Source organism: Lepidochelys olivacea (assembly GCF_965140295.1).
Source record: "Lepidochelys olivacea isolate rLepOli2 genome assembly, chromosome: 2".
NCBI lineage: Eukaryota > Metazoa > Chordata > Testudines > Cheloniidae > Lepidochelys > Lepidochelys olivacea.
Genome location: NC_140412.1, coordinates 81952818 through 81973139, shown reverse-complemented (window position 1 = coordinate 81973139; position 20322 = coordinate 81952818). Strand labels below are relative to the sequence as shown.

The 20322-nt window shown below is 39.5% G+C and overlaps 1 protein-coding gene across 1 annotated transcript in view; it reads left to right on the top strand.

Annotated features, from left to right (window-relative positions):
• The window catches only part of TTC39C (tetratricopeptide repeat domain 39C), a 62082-nt gene extending 42570 nt beyond the window's left edge, over window positions 1–19512 (top strand). The window contains exons 8-14 of the mRNA XM_084619615.1: window positions 832–939; window positions 1459–1568; window positions 2262–2385; window positions 4730–4827; window positions 6965–7069; window positions 14965–15003; window positions 15466–19512. Coding sequence (XP_084475741.1) covers window positions 832–939; window positions 1459–1568; window positions 2262–2385; window positions 4730–4827; window positions 6965–7069; window positions 14965–15003; window positions 15466–15555 — 674 coding nt within the window. The 3' untranslated portion in view covers window positions 15556–19512. The remainder of the gene's footprint in view (window positions 1–831; window positions 940–1458; window positions 1569–2261; window positions 2386–4729; window positions 4828–6964; window positions 7070–14964; window positions 15004–15465) is intronic.
• The last annotated feature ends 810 nt before the right edge of the window (window positions 19513–20322 follow it).

Below are 20322 nucleotides of genomic sequence, written 5' to 3'. Positions count from 1 at the left end.
TTGTTTTCCTGCCGTGTTCACAGGTTCAGCTGATAGCAGCTCCCACTGGCTGCGGTCTGCCGCTCCCGGCCAATGGGGGCTGCGAGAAGCAGCACGGGCCCAGGGACATCCACAAGTAATGACCATATAGTCTGCATGCCTGTGCATATTTAATAAAGCGGCACGGGCCAGTGAGAGTTGCGATCGGCCGAACCTGCGGACGTGGCAGGTAAACAAACTGGTCCGGCTCGTCAGGGGCTTTCCCTGAACAAGCAGTGGACCGACTTTGAGAACCATTGATCTAGATAATACTTAGTCCTGCCATGAGTGCAGGGGACTGCACTAGATGACCTCTTGCGATCCCTTCCAGTCATACGATTCTTTGATTCTATAATAACCACAGAAAATTCTATAGCCTTGGTACACCTGTAAGTACTTAGAAGAACTACTCGTTACTGAATCTCCTCTCACATAAACAGAAAGTGAGCATAGCAGTTCTCAGTTACTAGTTTGAGATTTGAATAAAATAAAAACGCATCTTTTTGCTTGAAACTCTTGAAACCTGTTTTAATTGATACACTCGAGTTGATCCCTAAAAAATGTATTTGTTATCTTGTATAATATGGTTATAGGTAACTAGGCAATTTCCAATAAAGTTTTAGGTATACTTCCCTTCAGATTTTTCAGAAAAGATTTTTTAAAAAATGTAATGGAATTCCTCAGGGTGTCTTAAAATCCTTGGACTTGCCACAACCCAAAGTGTTCACAAACATTCATTATTTGTTTAGTGTAGTTGCCTATACCATTAAAGCTAACGTGATTTTGGTCATAAGTTAAAATTCTCTTTTTTAGGCTGGTGCAGCATGATAGAAATGAATTTCAAAGATGCATTTGAATCCTTTGAAAGGCTTAAAAATGAATCAAGATGGTCCCAGTGCTATTATGCCTACCTTACAGCAGGTTAGTATTTTTAGTGATAGAATTAGTGATGATTGTGTTAGTGTGTGTATATACACACATATGTATATACAGAAACAAGTCTTTGGTCATGAACTTCTGCAATTGTGGAAGTTAATTGCACACTTGGAACTTTGTCTAATTCCTCCTTTTATACTGTCCATATTAAAGAGCTGTGGCTCAGATTTTGTTTATGTCGTTGTAGTTATAAGGCCACCGTCAATATAATTACTCAGTACATAACAAACATTAATGAATTAATAATCAAAAGAACCCTCAGAGGCAAGTATAATTATCCCTATTTTACAGATGAGGAACTGAGCACCAAGAAATTGGCTTGTCAGATATCATACAGGAAACCTAGGGCAGACTGGGAGTTGAACCCAGTTTGCCTGAGTTCCCTTCACCAAAAGACCATGCTTTCCCCTTTACCTGCATAATGCCCTATTTCTATTTTTCCCTCTTTCGTATCCTGGAACCTTTTTAGCAGAATTTTTTGTGTGTGTGTGCGCTTTATTACAGTGTGTCAAGGAGCCACTGGTGATGTGGATGGTGCGCAGAATGTATTCAAGGAAGTTCAGAAGCTTTTCAAAAGAAAAAACAATCAGATTGAACAATTCTCAGTCAAAAAGGTTTGGTTGGCATGGATTGAGTTGCTTCAGTACAGTAACTACAATTGGCAATTGTGTTGTCCTTTACTCAAGGATTTGGTTCTAAACAAAGTATATTTTTTCTGGTAGTCATCTTCTCTAGTGTTAATTTAGTGGAAAGGATTCAGGTAGAAAAAGTGAACAGTGCTTTATAGTTTAATGAACTACCAGCAGGAAAAAAGTTGGTAGCTCACAACTAAGTGTGGTTTACATAATCTTCAGAGGAAAAAAAATACCGTGATACCAAAGCTGCAGCACTAGTCTTTCTTCCTGCTTCATTTCTTCCTGCTTCATTGTACCCTGTTAGCTCTACCGTGAATGCTCTTAGTTAGCTCATTCTGAAATCTGGAAGTGATGGGGAAAGGCCATACAAACTTAAGATCCCACAAACCTTTAGTGGGAAAAATAGTCCACCACTGCATCAGATTGTATTTTAACTTTTTTTTTCCCAAGACTTGTTTAGTCATATACCAGATAACTTGATTGAGAAACAATAAGTGTACTATTTCAACAACTTAGTTTTAGTCCTAAAGAGCTGCAAGCTAAATTTTCACACCCCAAACATTTTAACACCATGTTACTTGCTTTTGTGAAAACATCAGAATTACTGTTTGTGACCCTTATCTGTCTCTCCTTCTGAGAGGAACTTAGCACAGCTATCTTTACTGTTTTCAGGCAGACAGATTTAGGAAGCAGTTACCAACCAAAGAGCTCTGTGTGCTGGCATCCATTGAAGTTTTGTATTTATGGAAAGCCCTTCCGAACTGTTCCTTTTCTAACTTACAACATATGAGCCAAGGTAGGATATGTGTTTCCTTGGCTATCTTTTTCAGTGAGATAATATAATCTCTTTTTCTTTTTTCTGTCATGAAGACTAGCTGATTGCAGTAGTATGAGGGCTGAAATATGTGTTGACATTTGATGAGCAAGCTAAATTATTTGGATAGTTCTGGAAAAGTGCATTCATTAGGACTCAACTTAACACTTATTTTGAAATAGAGAGTGACACTTGGAAGAAAGAGGCTTTCTCAATTTTTTTTTTTTTTTTGACATTCATGACAGCATTTTAATTTAAAATCCCGTCTACTGCAGATAATTGTATTATTTCAACTTTGTTTAATGACTCTCTTAAACCTAGCCACAAAAGAAACCAAAAACACAGCAATCCATTTGTGTTTTAATTGTCACCTAAGTGTACATAACTTCCATTAATATCTGGGGATTAGAGAGAGAGTTAGATATGGAATTGCAACGATTGTAGGTAATTCTAAATAGCTCAGTGGTGAGAGATATGTAAATACACACAGTCTCACACACACTCATACCTCACTATCCTCTCCCCTCACCCCAAAAAGTATCTGTGGAGGTGATATCCATGGGTAAAATTACAGAGCCATGTGTTAAATTAATGTATCATGCACCTTTGATCACCTCTTTGCCCATTGATCAATCTCCCTTAGGATTTCTGAGCAGCTTCAAATAATCCCTATTTTTTTTAAAAAAAAATCCACCTGCAATTGAAATATCTCCTCCTCCTCCCTCTACATGATGAATTTCTGTGCATGCCACACATGCACTCAACGCATTGAAAATTACATCTGCTCGAGGCCCACAGTCTTACCCCAGTAATAGCTTTTTTGTCTATAAAAATAACCTTACAATACATTAATTCATGCCCCTGCAGGAGCTTTATACGGTTGGAAGGGGATCGATTCAGATTCCCAATCTTCTAGCCCTGGAAGATGCTAGAAAGACCTTTAAATAAAGAAGTTTTTGTGTCTACAAATAATAGTTTCTAGAGGGCTTTTTGTGGGTGCTTTTTTTTTAAATAGCTCCATCAGAGCGCTGTACATTTGGACTTAAAGAAGGTAAGGCATCTGGTTCTAATAGACAAAGAAATATGAAAAATAGTTCCTATGCAAGTTTTATAAACTCTCTCAAACATTTTCAGAATAGCTTTTCTGTAATTTCGGTGGCACGTACAGAATTCGGGGGGGAGGAAGGATAGCTCAGTAGTTTGAGCATTGGCCTGCTAAACCCAGGGTTGTGAGTTCAATCCTTGAGGGGGCCATTTGGGTTCTGGGGCAAAAATTGGGGATTGGTCCTGCTTTGAGCTGGGGGTTGGACTAGATGACCTCCTGAGGTCCCTTCCAACCCTGATATTCTATGAATAAATTATAGTGTTTGGTATTAAGGTTCTTTTGGCATGAGCTTGTATTCTACTCATTTCTCACGAATAACCCTAAATTCATGCTGATAAAACCTTTAGATCACACTGTTACGTATTCCTGTGATATGTAAATAAGTTAGTGTTTCTAATGTCTGTTAATTTTTATAAAGCATCCAGAACATAAGGTGGACACTCAAAATAAATTTAAATAATAAATACTAGATCTTGTTTCCCACCCTTTTGAAAGCTTAACCCTATTTATTTCAGGGAAAAAAAACAAAAACAAAAAACTGTTGTGCTTCCTCTGCAAACTTACCATGTGGTGTTTAAAAGCATCCCTGATATATATACATCTTCTGTAAGTGGTCCTGGCCTACACTGGGAAACTATAGATCTTCATAATATACCTCCTCTTTTCTTATATGCTTCAGTAAACAGTGAAATAGGTTCACAATGTTGGCATTTAAAGCATCTGAGTTAGCACCTATTGAAATGCATAGTGCATTTCACATCTCAGACATATCGTTTAAGGATCTATGCAAACTCAGGTAGAAATGTCTGCATCATTACCTTCAAAACATGACGTGAGTATATTTTCCTAGTAATAACCAGTATTGCTACCCCCAAACATTCAAATAACAAAACAAATAACAAAACAAAAATGGGTTATTTTAATTTGTCGTCTGGCTTTGAGCCTTTAAGGTTCCGTTGGCTCACATTTTCACGTTTTTCTCCACAACCATGAGGGCTAGAAAATTACGTTTGTTTGGTTTTGTTTGGTTTTTAAATTAGAGATGAGAGAACATTAAAGATACAGATTACAATATTTGAGACTGGCCATTGCTAGTTAAAATTAAGCTACAGAAATTAGACACTTTCTAATCTGATTTCAAAACAAAACACCAAAAGATCATTTTTATTATAAAAGGAGTATAATTTGATTACAAATTTAATTTGATTTTTTTTAATTAAGCTTGTCATGAGGTTGATGATTCATCTTCTGTTGGTCTGAAGAATTTGCTTCTTGGTGCCATACATAAATGCTTAGGAAATTCTGAAGATGCGGTTCAGGTAAGTTGTTACAAGGATGATAATGATGTACCCAACTATCTTATAAATGACTTCATTTCTGATTAAGTACAAACTTTTGTTTGTCAGTGTTACTGACACACTGCGTGAATGATAGTAGAGGATATTAAGTCTTTTCAAAGTATTATGAGATAGTACAGTAACTCCCCGCTTAATGTCCTCTCGCTTAACATTGTTTCGATCTTACGGCCCTGCTCAGTTACAGAACATGCTCCATTTAAAGTTGTGCAATGCTTTGCTATAACGTCATTTGGCTGCCTGCTTTGTCCACAGCTGACAGCCCCCCATCAGCTCCGCTATGCCCCCCCAGCACCTCCTGCCCGCTGGCAGACCCCGCAGAGCAGCGCCTTCCCCCTCCCACCTCCTGCCTGTGTCAATCAGCTGGCTTGCGGCGTTCAGGAGGGATGGGGGAGGAGCGAGGATTCGGCATGCAGGCTCCCCCTGCCTCCCAAATGCCGCAAACCAGCTGATTGCCGGAGGCAGGGGAGGAGCAAGGACTCGGCGCGCAGCCTCCCCCCTACCCCCTGAATGCCACAAGCCAGCTGATAGCCATGGGCAGGAGGGAGGCGGGAGGAGCAAGGATGCAGTGTGTGGAGTAAATGGAGGGGGGAGAAGAGGCGGGTTAAGGGGGGGGATTGAGGGAACAGGTGAAGTGGGCGTGCCGAGGGTTCAGCCCCTCACCCCTGGTGCTTGCAGAGTAGGGGAAGCTGCCGCCACTGCTGCTGTGCAACGTGCTTCTCCTACCTTACAGCACCTTCAGCCTCCTTGCCTGCCTCATTGTCCCCAGTGCCAGTGGGCTGTGCCTGTGTGGCGTAAGCAGGGGGCACCTCCCATCTATAGAACTGTACTGTACGGCAAAAAAAATTTTCCCTGGAACCTAAACCCCCCCCCCCCCATTTACATTCATTCTTATGGGGAAATTGGATTCACTTAACATCGTTTCACTTAAAGTCGCATTTTTCAGGAACATAACTACGACGTTAAGTGAGGAGTTACTCTATGTATTACTGGATTTCATATTGTATGAAGGGAAAAGGCTAAGACATGAGCTTCAGTGATATCCCACTTCCTATTAAGGGCTAATGTTTAGCAGATGTATTAGCAGAGGTGGCCAGCCAGGGTGAGAGTTGAAGGGAAAAAGAAGAAGTGGAGAATTTCAAAAAAGAATTGTGCCTCTGAGCTATTAACCAGGGTTTAGCGCATTAAAAAAAAAAGTCAAAGACAGCTCAGCTTCTGTTAGTGATATATACCTTGGAGCCATCTTAAGCTCTAAAATAGGGTGGCCAAAATTTGGTCCACAGGACAGGGGCAGCCCTCTGTGTTCTGCCATGTGGCCTATGATCACCCTCACATATAATTATGGAAGTGTGATGTGTAGTGATTACAGCCTTTATCAAGCAGGATCTGGAGTCGAATGGCCTGGCTACTCAGAACAAGATGTTACATTATGGGTTCTGTGGATCACTCTTCCAAATTGAGTGGCTGCAGTCTGCTCCCTTTTGTACAAATTTGGGGCATCCCTCAGGCTTTTGCCATCTGCCAATGCAGCTCTCAGTAGGACTGAGTTTGAACACCGTTACTCTGGATCTAATGGAAAATTGAAAAGAAAGATGGTTCTGAGTATTAGCAAACTTCAAAGAGCCCATCTTAATGTAGATGGAATTGGAATTTGTTCTGCAATCACTGAATTCTTTGAACTTGTTTTATTTTTGCAAATGGAACCCAATTCACACAAAAACAACGAAGGTGGTGATGGTGGGTGAACTCTTATTTCTAATTCTATCCAATTTATTTTAAAGAATCTGTGTCTGTGACCTCCAATTATTAAAGAACCATGTTAAACTGTAATTTTTTTTCAGCTAAAGATATAAAATCTTTGGATCAATTCATGAATCTTTTTTGACACAGACCTAACATTTTTCTCTAACAGCAGATGCTGACATGAATTCATATGATCACTGCTGTTAAGGATCCTTTAAGACACAGGAAATGTTGCTCTGTTCAGATTATGATTTTTGGAGTTGGTTTGTAGTGCTTGATGTTGAGGGTGCTTCTTATTTAGTTTTCCAAAACGAAGAGACTACTAATTTTATCGTATAAACATTTGTTTCTCTTGCAGTTCTTTCAGCGAGCTGTTAAAGATGGACTGTGCCGTCAAAACAACTTATACATTCAGCCATATGCTTGCTATGAACTCGGCTGTCTTTTGTTAGACAATCCAGAGGTAACAGTAGAGTACATCTTACATTTTTGGAAGTGGAAAGGGGGTCAGCTGTGACCACTCTAAACAGACAATGAAAATATGTTATTTTACAAGTGATCAGGTGTAGGAGTTAATTTTAATTACTTTTCCACCTGTGTATAAAGAGTCCCTTTAGTTTTATGTCTTTAGTGTGCTAGATACCCCATTATTGTCTAGGTGGCGATATCATACTGTAGAGATTGGCATACATCATACAAAGTTTACACTGTGATGTTTGCAGGGGCTTTGTGCATACCTGTGACAGTATAATAATGATTGCTTTCTTTTCTGCTCATTTTTACCTATTATATAATAAATAAGGATCTGAGATGGTCCAGGGCAGCTGCACTGAAACATTTCATTTCTGGCCACCAGCTGGTGACTCTCTACCAATAAGATCAGCGGAACCATTCCAAGTCCCTGTCTATTTTATAGCTAAAGTTTAAAAAGAAAAAAAAATTACATAAGCAACAACAAAAATTATTGAAGCAAGAATATTAGCGATCTTAATTAGTTCTGTGTCAAAATAAACATCTTTAAGTATTGCCTATATATATCCCCCACTCTTGGGATAAGTACAGTGGCGCTGGAATGGTTTTTACAATGGGGGTGCTGAAAGCCAGTGCTCCCCAATTTTTTTACTTCACACCCCCCTTACCTCTGTCCGTGCCCCCTCTCCCCAGAGCTGGGGCCAGGATTGGCTGTGGCTACGGGAGGGTGGGGGGACATGGGTAAGGGGGCTGGGGCTGGCGTGAGCGGGACCCCGCACAAAACCTGGGGGTGCTGCATCACCCCCCGCACCCGTAATTCTCGCACCTATGGATAAGTACATGCCAGGCTCATGAGCTCAGAATATTTTTATTGGGACCACCCATTCCCCTATCTCATTGCACAAGGTATAAAAGCTCCTCTTGAGTACTGAAGATGCAGCAAGTTTGGAGCATACTGAAAATCCACTCAGACTGACTTCTGTGCTTTCTGCCTTCTGATGTATGGGTTTATCAGTCTTTCTCACTCTATAGTAACTGAGTTTCTACCAGGAAATGTTTGCTTCATGTATTCCACCTGGGTGGTAACCACTTCCCTCATAGGATTTAAATTTCCCTCTCACAAAACTCGTGGGCTTCTGTTCAAACTTTGTCAGGCTATTCTATGTATAATCTGAGAAGAGACAATATTCTTCCTAGCCATAACGTCAGCCTTAGAGAGTTAGTGAATTATAGATGTGTTGCCAGATTCTCACAATCCCATGTTCCGTAATGGTAAAGTGGCCTTGCATCCTCACCCCAAATTCATATCTAAAGTAGTCTCTGATTTCCCTAAGACTCATTCACATCTAGGTATGTCAGGCTCCCTGCATTAGGTGTCTGGAGAACCTTAAGTTGTCCTCTGTAGAAGACCAAATCTGTACATAAGTTTCCTCAAGCTTTTTGTTTTGTTTTTGGTGGCATATAGAGTTAAGAACAGAACTCAATCCCTCTGACTTCACAGTCTGTCAAAATAGATCAGGAGATGTATACATGATTGATATGACCTGGCAGGTGCTAAGCCACCTGAAAATATCAGAATTTATTCAACTAAGGCAGCTTCTGCAGTACGCATCATACTATCTCCCTTGTTGAAATATATAAAACCTTTACATGGAGCTCTATATACTTATTTTAAATAGCATTACATCCTCCACTTTCTTCTAAAGGAGATGGCCAGTTCAGGGAAGCAGGCTGTTAATTAATGCTCTTCAGATCCAGCTCCTGGAGACTCTGTAGTAAGTGGAATTGATAGCACCACATGATGTTAAGGTTGCCCAACACTTTTCGTGGTAAGATCTTATTTTCAGTTGTTTATAACATTGCAAAATGTTAACCATTTAGGCTGAAATTCTCCATGCTGGGTGTCTGCCTCAGTCTGAATAGTTTCTGAAAACTTTAGTCCAGGGGTCGGCAACCTATGGCACGCGTGCCAAAGATGGCACTTGAGCCGATTTTTAATGGCATGCTGCTGCCTGCCGGGTCCCAGCCTAGGTTCGGCAGCTGGCTGAGTGGGGCTGGCGGCTGGGACCCGGCAGGCAGCAGCATGCCATTAAAAACCCTGCCTGTCTTGACCCGCTCTTCTCCACCCCGCTCCCCCCCTGGGGGCAGGGTGAAGAAGCTTGGTCCTGCTGGATGCTGCTGCAGGGCAGGCAAGGTCCTCCCTCCCCCGCCTCTTCCCCCAGTGTGCTGGGTTCCTGCCCCTCCTCCTCTCCCTCCCTGCTGCCAATCAGCTGATGTCCCTTGCGAGGGAGGGGGAGAAGTGGAGCCGCAGCTCTCACGCTGCTCCAGGGAGGAGGCAGAGAAGAGATGGGAATAGGGCCTTGGGGAAGGGGGGTGGAATCAGGGCATAATCCCTCCAGCCCCTTGCTGTAAGCCGCTCTGGGCAGGGGGCTGGGAGCACCCCCACGACCCTAGCCCACAGCCCTCTGCCCTGACCCCTGCTCCCCCCCCATGACCCCTGCCCTGACTCCAGCACCCTCCTCACATGACCCCAGCCCCTGTCCTGACTCTTGCACCCCCCACATTCCCACCCCCACCCTGAGCACCAAACGGGAGATCCTGCACCCCCCACACATTCCCACCTGCACCCCTCGCACCAAATGGGAGCTGCCCAGGTAAGCGCTCCACACCCAAACCTCCTCAGCCTCCTCCCTCATTCTAGCTCCTGGCCAGACCCTACACCCCAACCCCCAGCCTGCTCCTTCACCCCCAGCCCTGCGCTCAGTGCACTCCCACCCTCAGCTCAGTGCAGAGAGAGTGGAAGAGAATGGGCTAGAACCAGGGAGAAGGTAAGTACCCACTCGTGTGGGCAGGGCCAGGATCCCAGACCGGCAGCAGGCTGAGCTGGGCCGGCAGCTGGGACCCTGGCTGGCAGGAGCCGGCGGACGGAACCCCAGACCGGCAGCGGGCTGAGCGGGCCGGCAGCGTAAGATCAGATTTTAATTTAATTTTAAATGAAGCTGCTTAAACATTTTGAAAACCTTGTTTACTTTACATACGACAATAGTTTAGTTATATAATATATAGACTTAGAGAGAGGGACCTTCTAAAAAAACGTTAAAATGTATTACTGGCATGTGAAACCTTAAAGTGAATAAATGAAGACTCTGCGCACAACTTCTGAAAGGTTGCTGACCCCTGCTTCAGTCAAACTGCTTAAGCAATTTCCGAGAACAAGGCTAGGGAAAAATAAGTTGTTGTGTCCTTAAAGATCTGGCAACCACTTCTTTGAAAATTTCTAGTGCTCCCATGCTTTGGCACATCAATTTGAAATTTGGCAGAGGTGTTCCTTTCGCCATCCTTGATGCCAAGGATGATCCTTTTGCCATCCTGGTGAATATCCACGCAAATTTGGCCAAGTTAATAAACCTCTAAAATTTCTCACATGCTCAGCAGAGCCTTGTTAGAGTTTTGCAGCTAATTCTCTGAAGATTCTGTCTGTTTTGGGCATGTTCCAACTGCTTGCAACTTTACATGCTCAGAAGACTCAGTATGTAGCATCCCTACACAAGGACTGAGCATGCTCCATGCTGGGGCTTTGGGGGCTGAACAGGACTTTCCTTGTAATTGCTCTTCAGGTACGACTGTAATAAGGAGTACAGGAAGACCGTCTATCCTGGGCTCTCTGTGCTCCCCCTGTTGCTTCCCAGGCAGGATGGAGGGGAAGGTGGAAGCCACCTGATTTGAATGCAGAGGGGTGAGGCAGGGAAGAGATGAATCTGTAAAGAGAGCGGGGTAGGAGCCAGGAATGAAGAGAGGGGGAGCTGTGAACAGTGCAGGGAGGGAACAGGTACAGGAGTTGAGCAGGGTGAGGGAAGATTCTTAGATTATAAAGCCAGAAGAGACCATTTTGATCATCTAGTCTGACTTCTTGTATAGCTTTGGCCATAGAACTTCTCCAAATAAATTCCTAGAGCATATCTTTTAGAAAAACATCCAATCTTGAGTTTAAAATTGTCAGTGATGGAGAATGTACCACAACCCTTGGTGCATTGTTCCAGTGGTTAATTACTGTCACTGTCAAAAATGTATGCCTAGTCTGAATTTGCCTAGCTTCAACTTCGTGCCATTGGATCATGTTATACATTTCCGTGCTAGATTGAAGAGCCCATTATTGAATATTTGTTACACAAGTAGATACTTACAAACTCTAGTCAAGTTAGCCCTTAACCTTCTCTTTCTTAAACTAAATAGATTGAGCCCTTTGAGTCTGTCACTGGAAAGTATGTTTTCTAATCCTTTAATCATTCTGATGGCTCTTCTCTGAACCCTCTCCAATTTATCAACATCCTTCTGGAATTGTGAACACCAGAACTGGACAGTGTTCCAGTGGCAAGTCATCAGTGCCAAATACAGAGGTCAAATAACCTCCCTACTCCTACTTGAGATTCCCCTTTTGTTTCTCAGAATTACATTAGCTTTTTTGGCCATAGTGTCACACTGGGAGCTCATGTTCAGCTGATTATCCATCATGTTCCCAACTCTTTTTCAGAATCACTGCTTCCTAAGATAGTCCCCCCCCATTATATAAATATGGCGTATATTCTTTATTCTTAGATGTATGTACAGTATTTACAGGTGGCTGTATTAAAACACACATTGTTTGCATAGTTTACTAAGCGGTCCAGATTGCTCTGAATCTGTGACTTCTCCTCTTCATTATTTACCACATCCCCAACGTTTGCGTCATCTGCACTATCAGTGGTGATTTTATGTTTTCTTCCAGGTATTAATAAAAATGTTAAATAATATAGGGCCCAGAACTGATCCCTGCAAGACCCCCCTAGAAACACACCTGCTTGATGACAATTCCCTGTTTACAATTGCATTTTGAGACCTATCCGTTAGCCAGTTTTTTAATAATTTAATGTTGGTTTTTATATCATCCTAGTTTTTAATCAAAACTCATGTGGTACCAAATCAAACACTTTAGAAAAGTCTATTACATCCAGACTATAAAGGTAATCTCATAAAAATATCAGTTTAGTTTGACAGGACCTTTTTTCCATAAACCCACTTTGATTTGCATTAATTATATTGCCCTCCTTTAATTCTCTATTAATCAAGTCCCTTATCAGCCGCTCCATTATCTTGCCTGGGATCAATGTCAGACTGACAGACCTATAATTACCTGGGTCATCCCGTTTACCCTTTTTAAAAATTGGCACAATATTAGCTTCCTTACAGTCTTTCTGGAATGTTCCCTGAGTTTCAAGAATTACTGAAAATCCGCATTAATGGTCCAGTGAGTTCCTTAACACGCTCTTTAAAATTCTTGCATGCAAGTTATTTGGGCCTGCTTGTTTTAAAATGTCTAACTTAAGTAGTTTCTGTTTAATATCTCCAGAGATACTAGTGGAATGGAAAGAGTGTTATCATCACCATATGATGAGACTATATCATCTATATTTTCCCCAAATACAGAACAGAAATATTTATTGAACACTTCTGCCATTTCTGTGGTGTTACTGATAATTCTGCCATTTCCCTATAGTAATGGACCAATGCCATTGTCGGGATTCTTTTTGTTCCTAATATATTTTTAAAAACCTCCTTATCATTCTGATCTCTGCTGGTTGTAGAGTTTTCCTTATGACCCTTTGCTTCCCTTATCAATTTTCTACAATTCCTAAGTTCCAATTCATATTCATTACTGTCAACTTCCTTTTTCTTACATTTGTTATGTTGTTTTTTTATTTTTTATAGCTGCCAGTATGAGCAGCAGGTGAAGTATGAATAGAGGGGGACTGGGAGAGGCTGGGAAAGGCAGAGGTCTGTAACTTCTTGAGTTCTCCAGAACCTGGAAATGAACCCAATAACTCTTGACATTCCTTTGCTGTCTAGTAAATAGCTGTGAAACTCAGGCAAAGTGTGTGTGTTTTCATCCACCTCCAGTGGTGGGTCCACATGAAAGATAACTTGATATCAGTTACTCTTTTAGCCCAAGTAGTAGAGGACTGTGCTATGGATTTACTGATCCCATCCCTGCTGGTGACCTATGTGGGGAGTGAATATGATTATGAAATTTTTGTTTTTTCAGTTTTTCAGATAAGTTAGGGTTGGGTTTTTTAATCTGTTAAAAAAGTTGCAAAGCACTAAGAAGTTAAGAAACGTTGGATTTATGATTACCTGTGAACTCCCTCTCCCATGCGTATGAACTATGATTAGGGTTTGCAGAATTTGGTTTTTATTTTTTTTATATGTTGACAATGTTATCAATGTTTATTTTAAGCATTATCAGTGGAAATATTTTTTTGGTCAGTTTGCATGGGTATGATGAAATTGACACTTATGGACATTTAAAAATTAAAAATCTAATCCTTCCAAGCCTAATTATGATATAGTCTTAAATTATATGATCACATATTATTTCTTCCACAGGACCCCTGTCTCGTTCAGTGCACAGGACTAACTTTTGAGAGCTTTCAAACCTAATGTTTTAAATGTATTTTTTGTATGTAATACATACTTCTTCATCACATTCCTACTTTTTTGGAGTCTCTTGTAAAGAGATTTGTGAATTAGAGGAAGTAACTGATTGATGGTTGGGGCTGCTCACCATTTTATACCATCAGAACTGGGCATGGGAATGAGTGGATCCCAGCATACAGTGCTTTCTAGAAGCTAGAGTTCACAGCCCAGGTGTATGCATATCCCATCAGTGTGGATCATCTTTAGTTACAATATGATTCTCAGAGTTTTGATCTTGTAAAAATAAAAAACTCTGGAAATAAACTTGGGGCATAGAAGAAAAGGATTAAACATACTGAAGTTAATGAATGAAAGATACAGATACTGATTTGCATTTTTATCATAAAATCATGACTTTTAATAAAAAAGTACTCCAATTTAATTTTAAGTTATTCATATTTATCTATGAAATCAAACAGCATTTCATCTGAATTAACTTCATTATTTTTAAGCTCTTCCATTCATTAAGCCCTTCGATACCATAGTGGTAGATGCTATATAAGAGACTAAGACTTTGGGCAAAACACAAACTTTATGGGTAATATTTTTATACACTTCTGAATGTAGCTATACCATTTAGAAATAAAAACTACAAATATTTAAGGTATTTGTATTCAGAAAAAATTTAGTAAGATATTCATCTGAATCACTTTCATCTTTCTCGTATTCATCTTACTGGGGAATAGAGTAGAAACCTTCAAACCAGTAATAAAAATTCAGTTGAAAATACCAAATTTTTCCTACAAGCTTGAATAACCTTTGCTATGTCAAGAAAAATAGCTCGTTATTGACGAACAAAATATTCTCTTTTCTCTTCCAAATCATTCTAATAAGGTCTATCTTTATCCCATGCTTATTATTGCAGATGGGCAAGTTGTATGACATACGGAAATCTTTTAGTATTTCGAAAGAGGAGGTTCAAATGAATAAACTGAAACCGATAAGAAAAAAAACTTGAAACTCAGTGAATAATTGATATGTTTTTCAAGTTGAATTAGTCAAAAGAGTAAATTTGCGATTCTTAAACTTCAGTTTGCCTATAACTTTAGTGCTTTCACTTTATATTGTAGCTCACTGTAGTGCTTATAGTTCTACATAGTGTTGTGTTTTGTTTTTAAGTAGACAGAAGTGCTGTTTTTTAAATACATACAGAAATACATACCGCAGGACCAGTCCGGTACCTTATTAGGAGCCTGTAAACACCTACAGGGCATGATGTTTAGTACCATGAGTAGTCCCAGTAGACCCCATCTCCAGTAGTATTTTCAGAGTTGAGACTTTAGTTCTTGTCTGACCATTATACTTTAAAAGATTCTCTTTGACCTTTCTGCCATGTGTACATTCTTCTAAAGTGATATTTTCTTCTCCTTTTTCTAGACTGTGCCAAGAGGCAAAATCTTACTTCTCCAGGCAAAGGTAACAAATCAACACACCCTAATCCTGCTGTTAAGTGAAATTGAGAGTTCAGCTTGTGGTGTAGGTTTTATAGTGTTGTTGTATACCGATGCTCTATAACTTTATATATACTGGAACTGGTCATTCCTTTTACTCATTGCATGGGATTCATTGGGATTTCCTGGAGCTTTTGGACATATACAATTTCCCAGTTACTGTGCAAGCTTTTAATAGAGAAGTAGACTGGTCCCTGCTTGCACTTGGGAGGTAGAGGGGAACCTCCTGCGCCGCCTTCTATCTACCAACAGCAGTGCTTAATTTTGGCAAGGGAAGAGGGTTATTAGCAATTTTTAAGCTCCAAGAGCCATTTTCCTCGTCCTAGTTACTGTTTTGTAGCTCAGTGACGTCTTAAGCATCCTCAACAAGTCACCTTGATATCCTAAGGTCGATGAGGTTAATAGTTGTATGTATTTTGTATTACAGGAGGAATTCAATGGATATGATTTTGAGAACAGATTGCATGTCCGCATACATGCAGCCTTAGCCTCTCTGAGGGAAGTGGTTCCACAGTGACAGCCGGGAAGTCTTGACGTATTCTTTCCCACAGTTTCCGCACTTTAAGATAAAGCAGAGGTTAAGCTTTTGGGAAGATTGGCTTTTCTTCTGAAAACCACCTGTGCCAGAGACACTTTCCTAGAATGTTCAGGGTTGGTGTGACATAGTAAAGTTTTACAATCTTAATCATTAAAAACAAAATAAGTCAGCCAGAAAGAGAGGGTTAAGTGATATTGTGTTTTAACTCTTTGTTTAGTTTAAACCAACTGAACATTTGTAGTCTGTGATTGTAGCCTTACCTGCACAATAAGCACATATCTGATTTACCACAACAACATTGGCCCAGTTTTGACAGGTATCATTTACCTGTTTAAATAGTCTAAAGATGTTTTCTAGGGAGAACAACCTCGTGTTCGATGAAAATAATACAATATAAATAATTGTTGAAAATTATAAGTTTGCAGAGATGGACAGAACTCTTTTTTTTCCTTCAAAAGCCAACGAAAAAGAGGGGCACAAAAGAAGAAAATTGTTCAGTGAGGATAATAGCCAGTCTGCTCATTATATTTACTGGGTTAGTCCAATGTCTTGATGATGCATACTATGTGTACATTTTAGAAAACTTCCATCCATATTTGTGATAAATTATGAGAGTATTTAGGCTCTCTGCTTCTGGTATTTTCCAGCCAAATACTTTGTTTTTGACATTTAGTCACTGTATGAGTCATTTTAGTTTTGTTCTTAATGTTCTAAATGGTGCATTGGCCTGCTAGGCTAGATGTTCCAAGAGTTTAGCAAATCCTTTCCCACTCAGGTTGCTAAATATTGTAAGAAAAGGCAGTAGCCTTAAAAAGTAATTTTTAACCCCCCTTATTTTTAAGTAAGGTTGTCTTACTGAATAGTATCACTTCCCTTACTTCCATATATGGTACTCTAAACCTCAGGTGTTTAAAGTATTCATATACCTCAGTCAGCTTAAGAATATTTGCCACAACCATATAACATAGCCAAATGTGCAGTAATACTGTAATCTGTTTTCCTGTCAGTCAGTCACATTCACTGTCTTTTTATGTTGTCACATTCTTTTTAGTATAATATTTTATCGAGATATACATTTTACTTATAAAAAATGTGAAACCTGGCCAGAATGGTAGTAAATTCTGTTGCTTTGCATAACTGTGATAACCATTTCCAAGGAAATCCAGTCATCATAAAGCCTTATCTTTGCTCTGGCCAGGTTGCTTTAAATGCTTCCCTAGCTCAATTTCTCTCTTTTTTTTTTCTTTCTTTTTCTTTTTTTTAATTTTATTTTGTGTTTGCAGAATGTTTCCAAAATGTAGTATTTTGCGGACATCTAACTTGCACTGGTTTGCTTCAGGAGTTGCATCTCAAATGAGACCTGATGTGGAGGGGGGGAAAGTAATGATGTATATTCACTAGGCAGGGAGAAAAGATTAGGATAACAACCTTTGCTTTCTAACTGGAAATACAGAATTCCCACTATTAGAGATTTGCTTAGAAGCAGTCCAGTCTCCCCTTTTTATTGCAGTCCAAGATGGGGAGAAAGACTTCGTGAATCCTAGAGGCTATAATGTAGCTTTATTGTTTTATGGTCTAGTTACAGTACATGTAGTGAACATGTTTCTCCTTAGATTTGATTCAGTAATACTGAGTCACAAAATTCTGGCTTTGTGAGTTCAATCCTTATTTGAATTGGTCAATTCAAACAAGTATTGGATAGAAGCGTTATACTGTATATTACTTTGAACCCTGATCGTGGTTTAAAAGTGAGCTTAATATACTTCTTTTTATTTCTGACTTATCTGCTTTTTGTTTTTTAATCAAGGATATAGTTCACTTTGAATAAGTAGCAAATAGGCAACTTAATATGACCCACAGATTTCCTGTAGTATCCCATTTGCACTGAATGCAAGAACGCACTGTCCAGGACACACAACTCCTGCATCGCTTCGTGTTGAGATTTGAAGGATCCAAATACCCCCAGATGAATAGTAGAGACAGTGTGAAAGTCGGCTTACCAAATGGCCTACTCCTCTCACCAGGCCTGTTGAGTTGGAGTGGTATGGAAACAGACTTGTCTCACTATGTACTCCTACAACATCTCAGCTCTGTGCAAGTTTCAGTTTCTCCATGGAGTCCAGAAAATCATCACTGAAGTGGAACTGTTTCTGTATTTTTTCTCCCCTCGTAGGAGAATCTCCTTATTTGTAAATATCAATTATTTTTTATATTAGATTATGCCTGTGATGAGAACAATCTCAACTGTATTTTACGTAACTTGAATAAGTTTTTATACTTTAGAGCTCGGAGGCGTGGTCTAATAGCAATAATGCAATACGCATCTTCCTGGTGAATATGTTTAAGATTTTATCTTTATTGGGTCAGGTGTTTTTTGGTTGTTGACACAGTTTTTATCTCATTATGACTCATTTCAAGTAAATAACTAGAATTTTTAGATGTCACCAAAAATAAGAATATTTATTGTGGTGTACTGTACATGTCATTAACTTACAGAAATTGCACTTTTATATTTCTGCTGAGTAAAATTAAAAGAAAACATGGACCAGATTGTTCTTGCTCTTTAAAATTACCCCTAGTCAGTGGCTTCCTGAATACAAAGATTTCAAGTATTCATAAACTTCCTGGCTGATACTGAATTGTATAACAGCAGTTACCTCAACCTCTGTTCTTTCATCATGGTTTTAGTCTTCTGGTTTAGAAAATGGGTTATATATTAAGCTCAGTTGTAGCATGGGCATGAAGATTTGACACTCATTGTAAAGATCTTTAATTTTATTCCCCCTAAAAATCTGTACCCACGGTATTTCTCCACTTTCCAAAAATGTCTCCAGTTTTCTCTCAGGTGAGCACGTTAATTTCTTCTTTTGCTGACTTTAGATGCTAGTTTTGTATTCTGGCCATGGCTGGTTCTTAAATAAAATTCCCCAAACCTGTATTTAATTGCCTGTCCATTTTCCGAACATATTCCTGTCTAAACAGTTTCTTGGACATTTTCTAATCCAAAATACCTCTGTAGATGTTCCAGATTCTAAATGAGAAGCAGTGTGTTGGTAGCACCATACAATACACGTATTTTAATAGAGTGATTGTGAAGGGTCTAAAGGAAAAGGAGTACTTGTGGCACCTTAGAGACTAACAAATTTATTTGAGCATAAGCTTCAGCTCACTTATCGGATGCATTCCTGGTTGTCCATGAAATAACTGCACAAACCACATCCCTTCTGAGTAATGATCACAAAACAACATCCCTATAGCAACTATAGTAGCTGCCTACAAGGAAAAATATTAGGAAAATATGTAATATATGTTTAGATATCTTTAGTGAAATTTATTAGCTGGAGATAAGCAGCCGCCAGTGCCATCTGACCAGCTAGCTATTCCTGAACCACCACGAAGTTATCCATGGGCCACAATTTGGGAATCTCCTATGTACTCAACTCCACTAATCTTTTAATAGTAAGAAGCAAGATACCAGTATATTGTCTATAATTCTCCATGCTGCAGATATTTAACAACAATGGTTGATAAATATTTAAATGGTTTAGAACAAAACAAAAAGCTGGGATTTGTAGCCTTTCTATCTTAGTTATAACTTGTGCAGGTGCCTGTACAACACTGCCTCAAATTTGTAATGTTTCAGGGTTATCCGATCAATCATTTCAAGAATTAAGTATACTCTGTGGGCCAGAGCCTCATCAAAATGAATAGAATGCAAATTTATTCTAAATCAATGGGATTACTCCATTTATAACAGAGGTCTGATTCTAGCCCATTATGTCCAATGCACAATCAAAACATTGCAAACAAGTACTCTATGTTGATTCATCAATCATAGGACTTGCCTTAGTTCCACTGAATTGCATGTACCTGTATAATTTTCATCTATGTCAAAGCAAACGAATTATGTAACAGTAAAAATAACTCTGCACTGAACAACTGTGTCCAGTTCTGGTGCCCACAATTCAAGACAGATGTTGATAAATTGGAGAGGGTTCAGAGAAGAGCCATCAGAATGAATAAAGGATTAGAAAACATGCCTTATGACAATAGACTCAACAAGCTCAGTCTATTTAGTTTAACAAAGAGAAGGTTAATCGGTGACTTCATTACAATCGGTAAGTATTTATATGGAAAACAAATATTTAATAATGGGCTTTTCAGTCTAGCAGAGAAAGTTATAACACAATTCAAGGGCTGGAAGTTGAAGCTAGACAAATTCAGACTGGAAATAAAGTGTAAATTTTTAACAGTAAGAGAAGATTAACCTTGAAACAATTTATCAATGGTTCTGGTGGATTCTCCACCACTGACCATTTTTAAAATCAAGATTGGATGTTTTTCTAAAAGATCTGCTCCAGCAATTATTTTGGGGAAATTCTCTGGTCTGTGTTTTATACAGGAAGTCAGACTAGATGATTGTAATGGTCCTTTCTGGCCTTGGAATCTATGAATCTGTGAACCCCATTTACAAGATACACTGGAAAAACAATGCAACCATTTTAAGAAAGACCAAAATCCTGTAACATAGTGTGTTGCGAATGTATATTCTCACTGAAAGTTAATTCAACCACTGTGCCCAATAAAAAGAACAGGAGGACTTGTGGCACCTTAGGGACGAACACATTTATTAGAGCATAAGCTTTCGTGAGCCACAGCTCACTTTATTGGATGCAAGTGAGCTGTAGCTCACGAAAGCTTATGCTCTAATAAATGTGTTCATCTCTAAGGTGCCACAAGTACTCC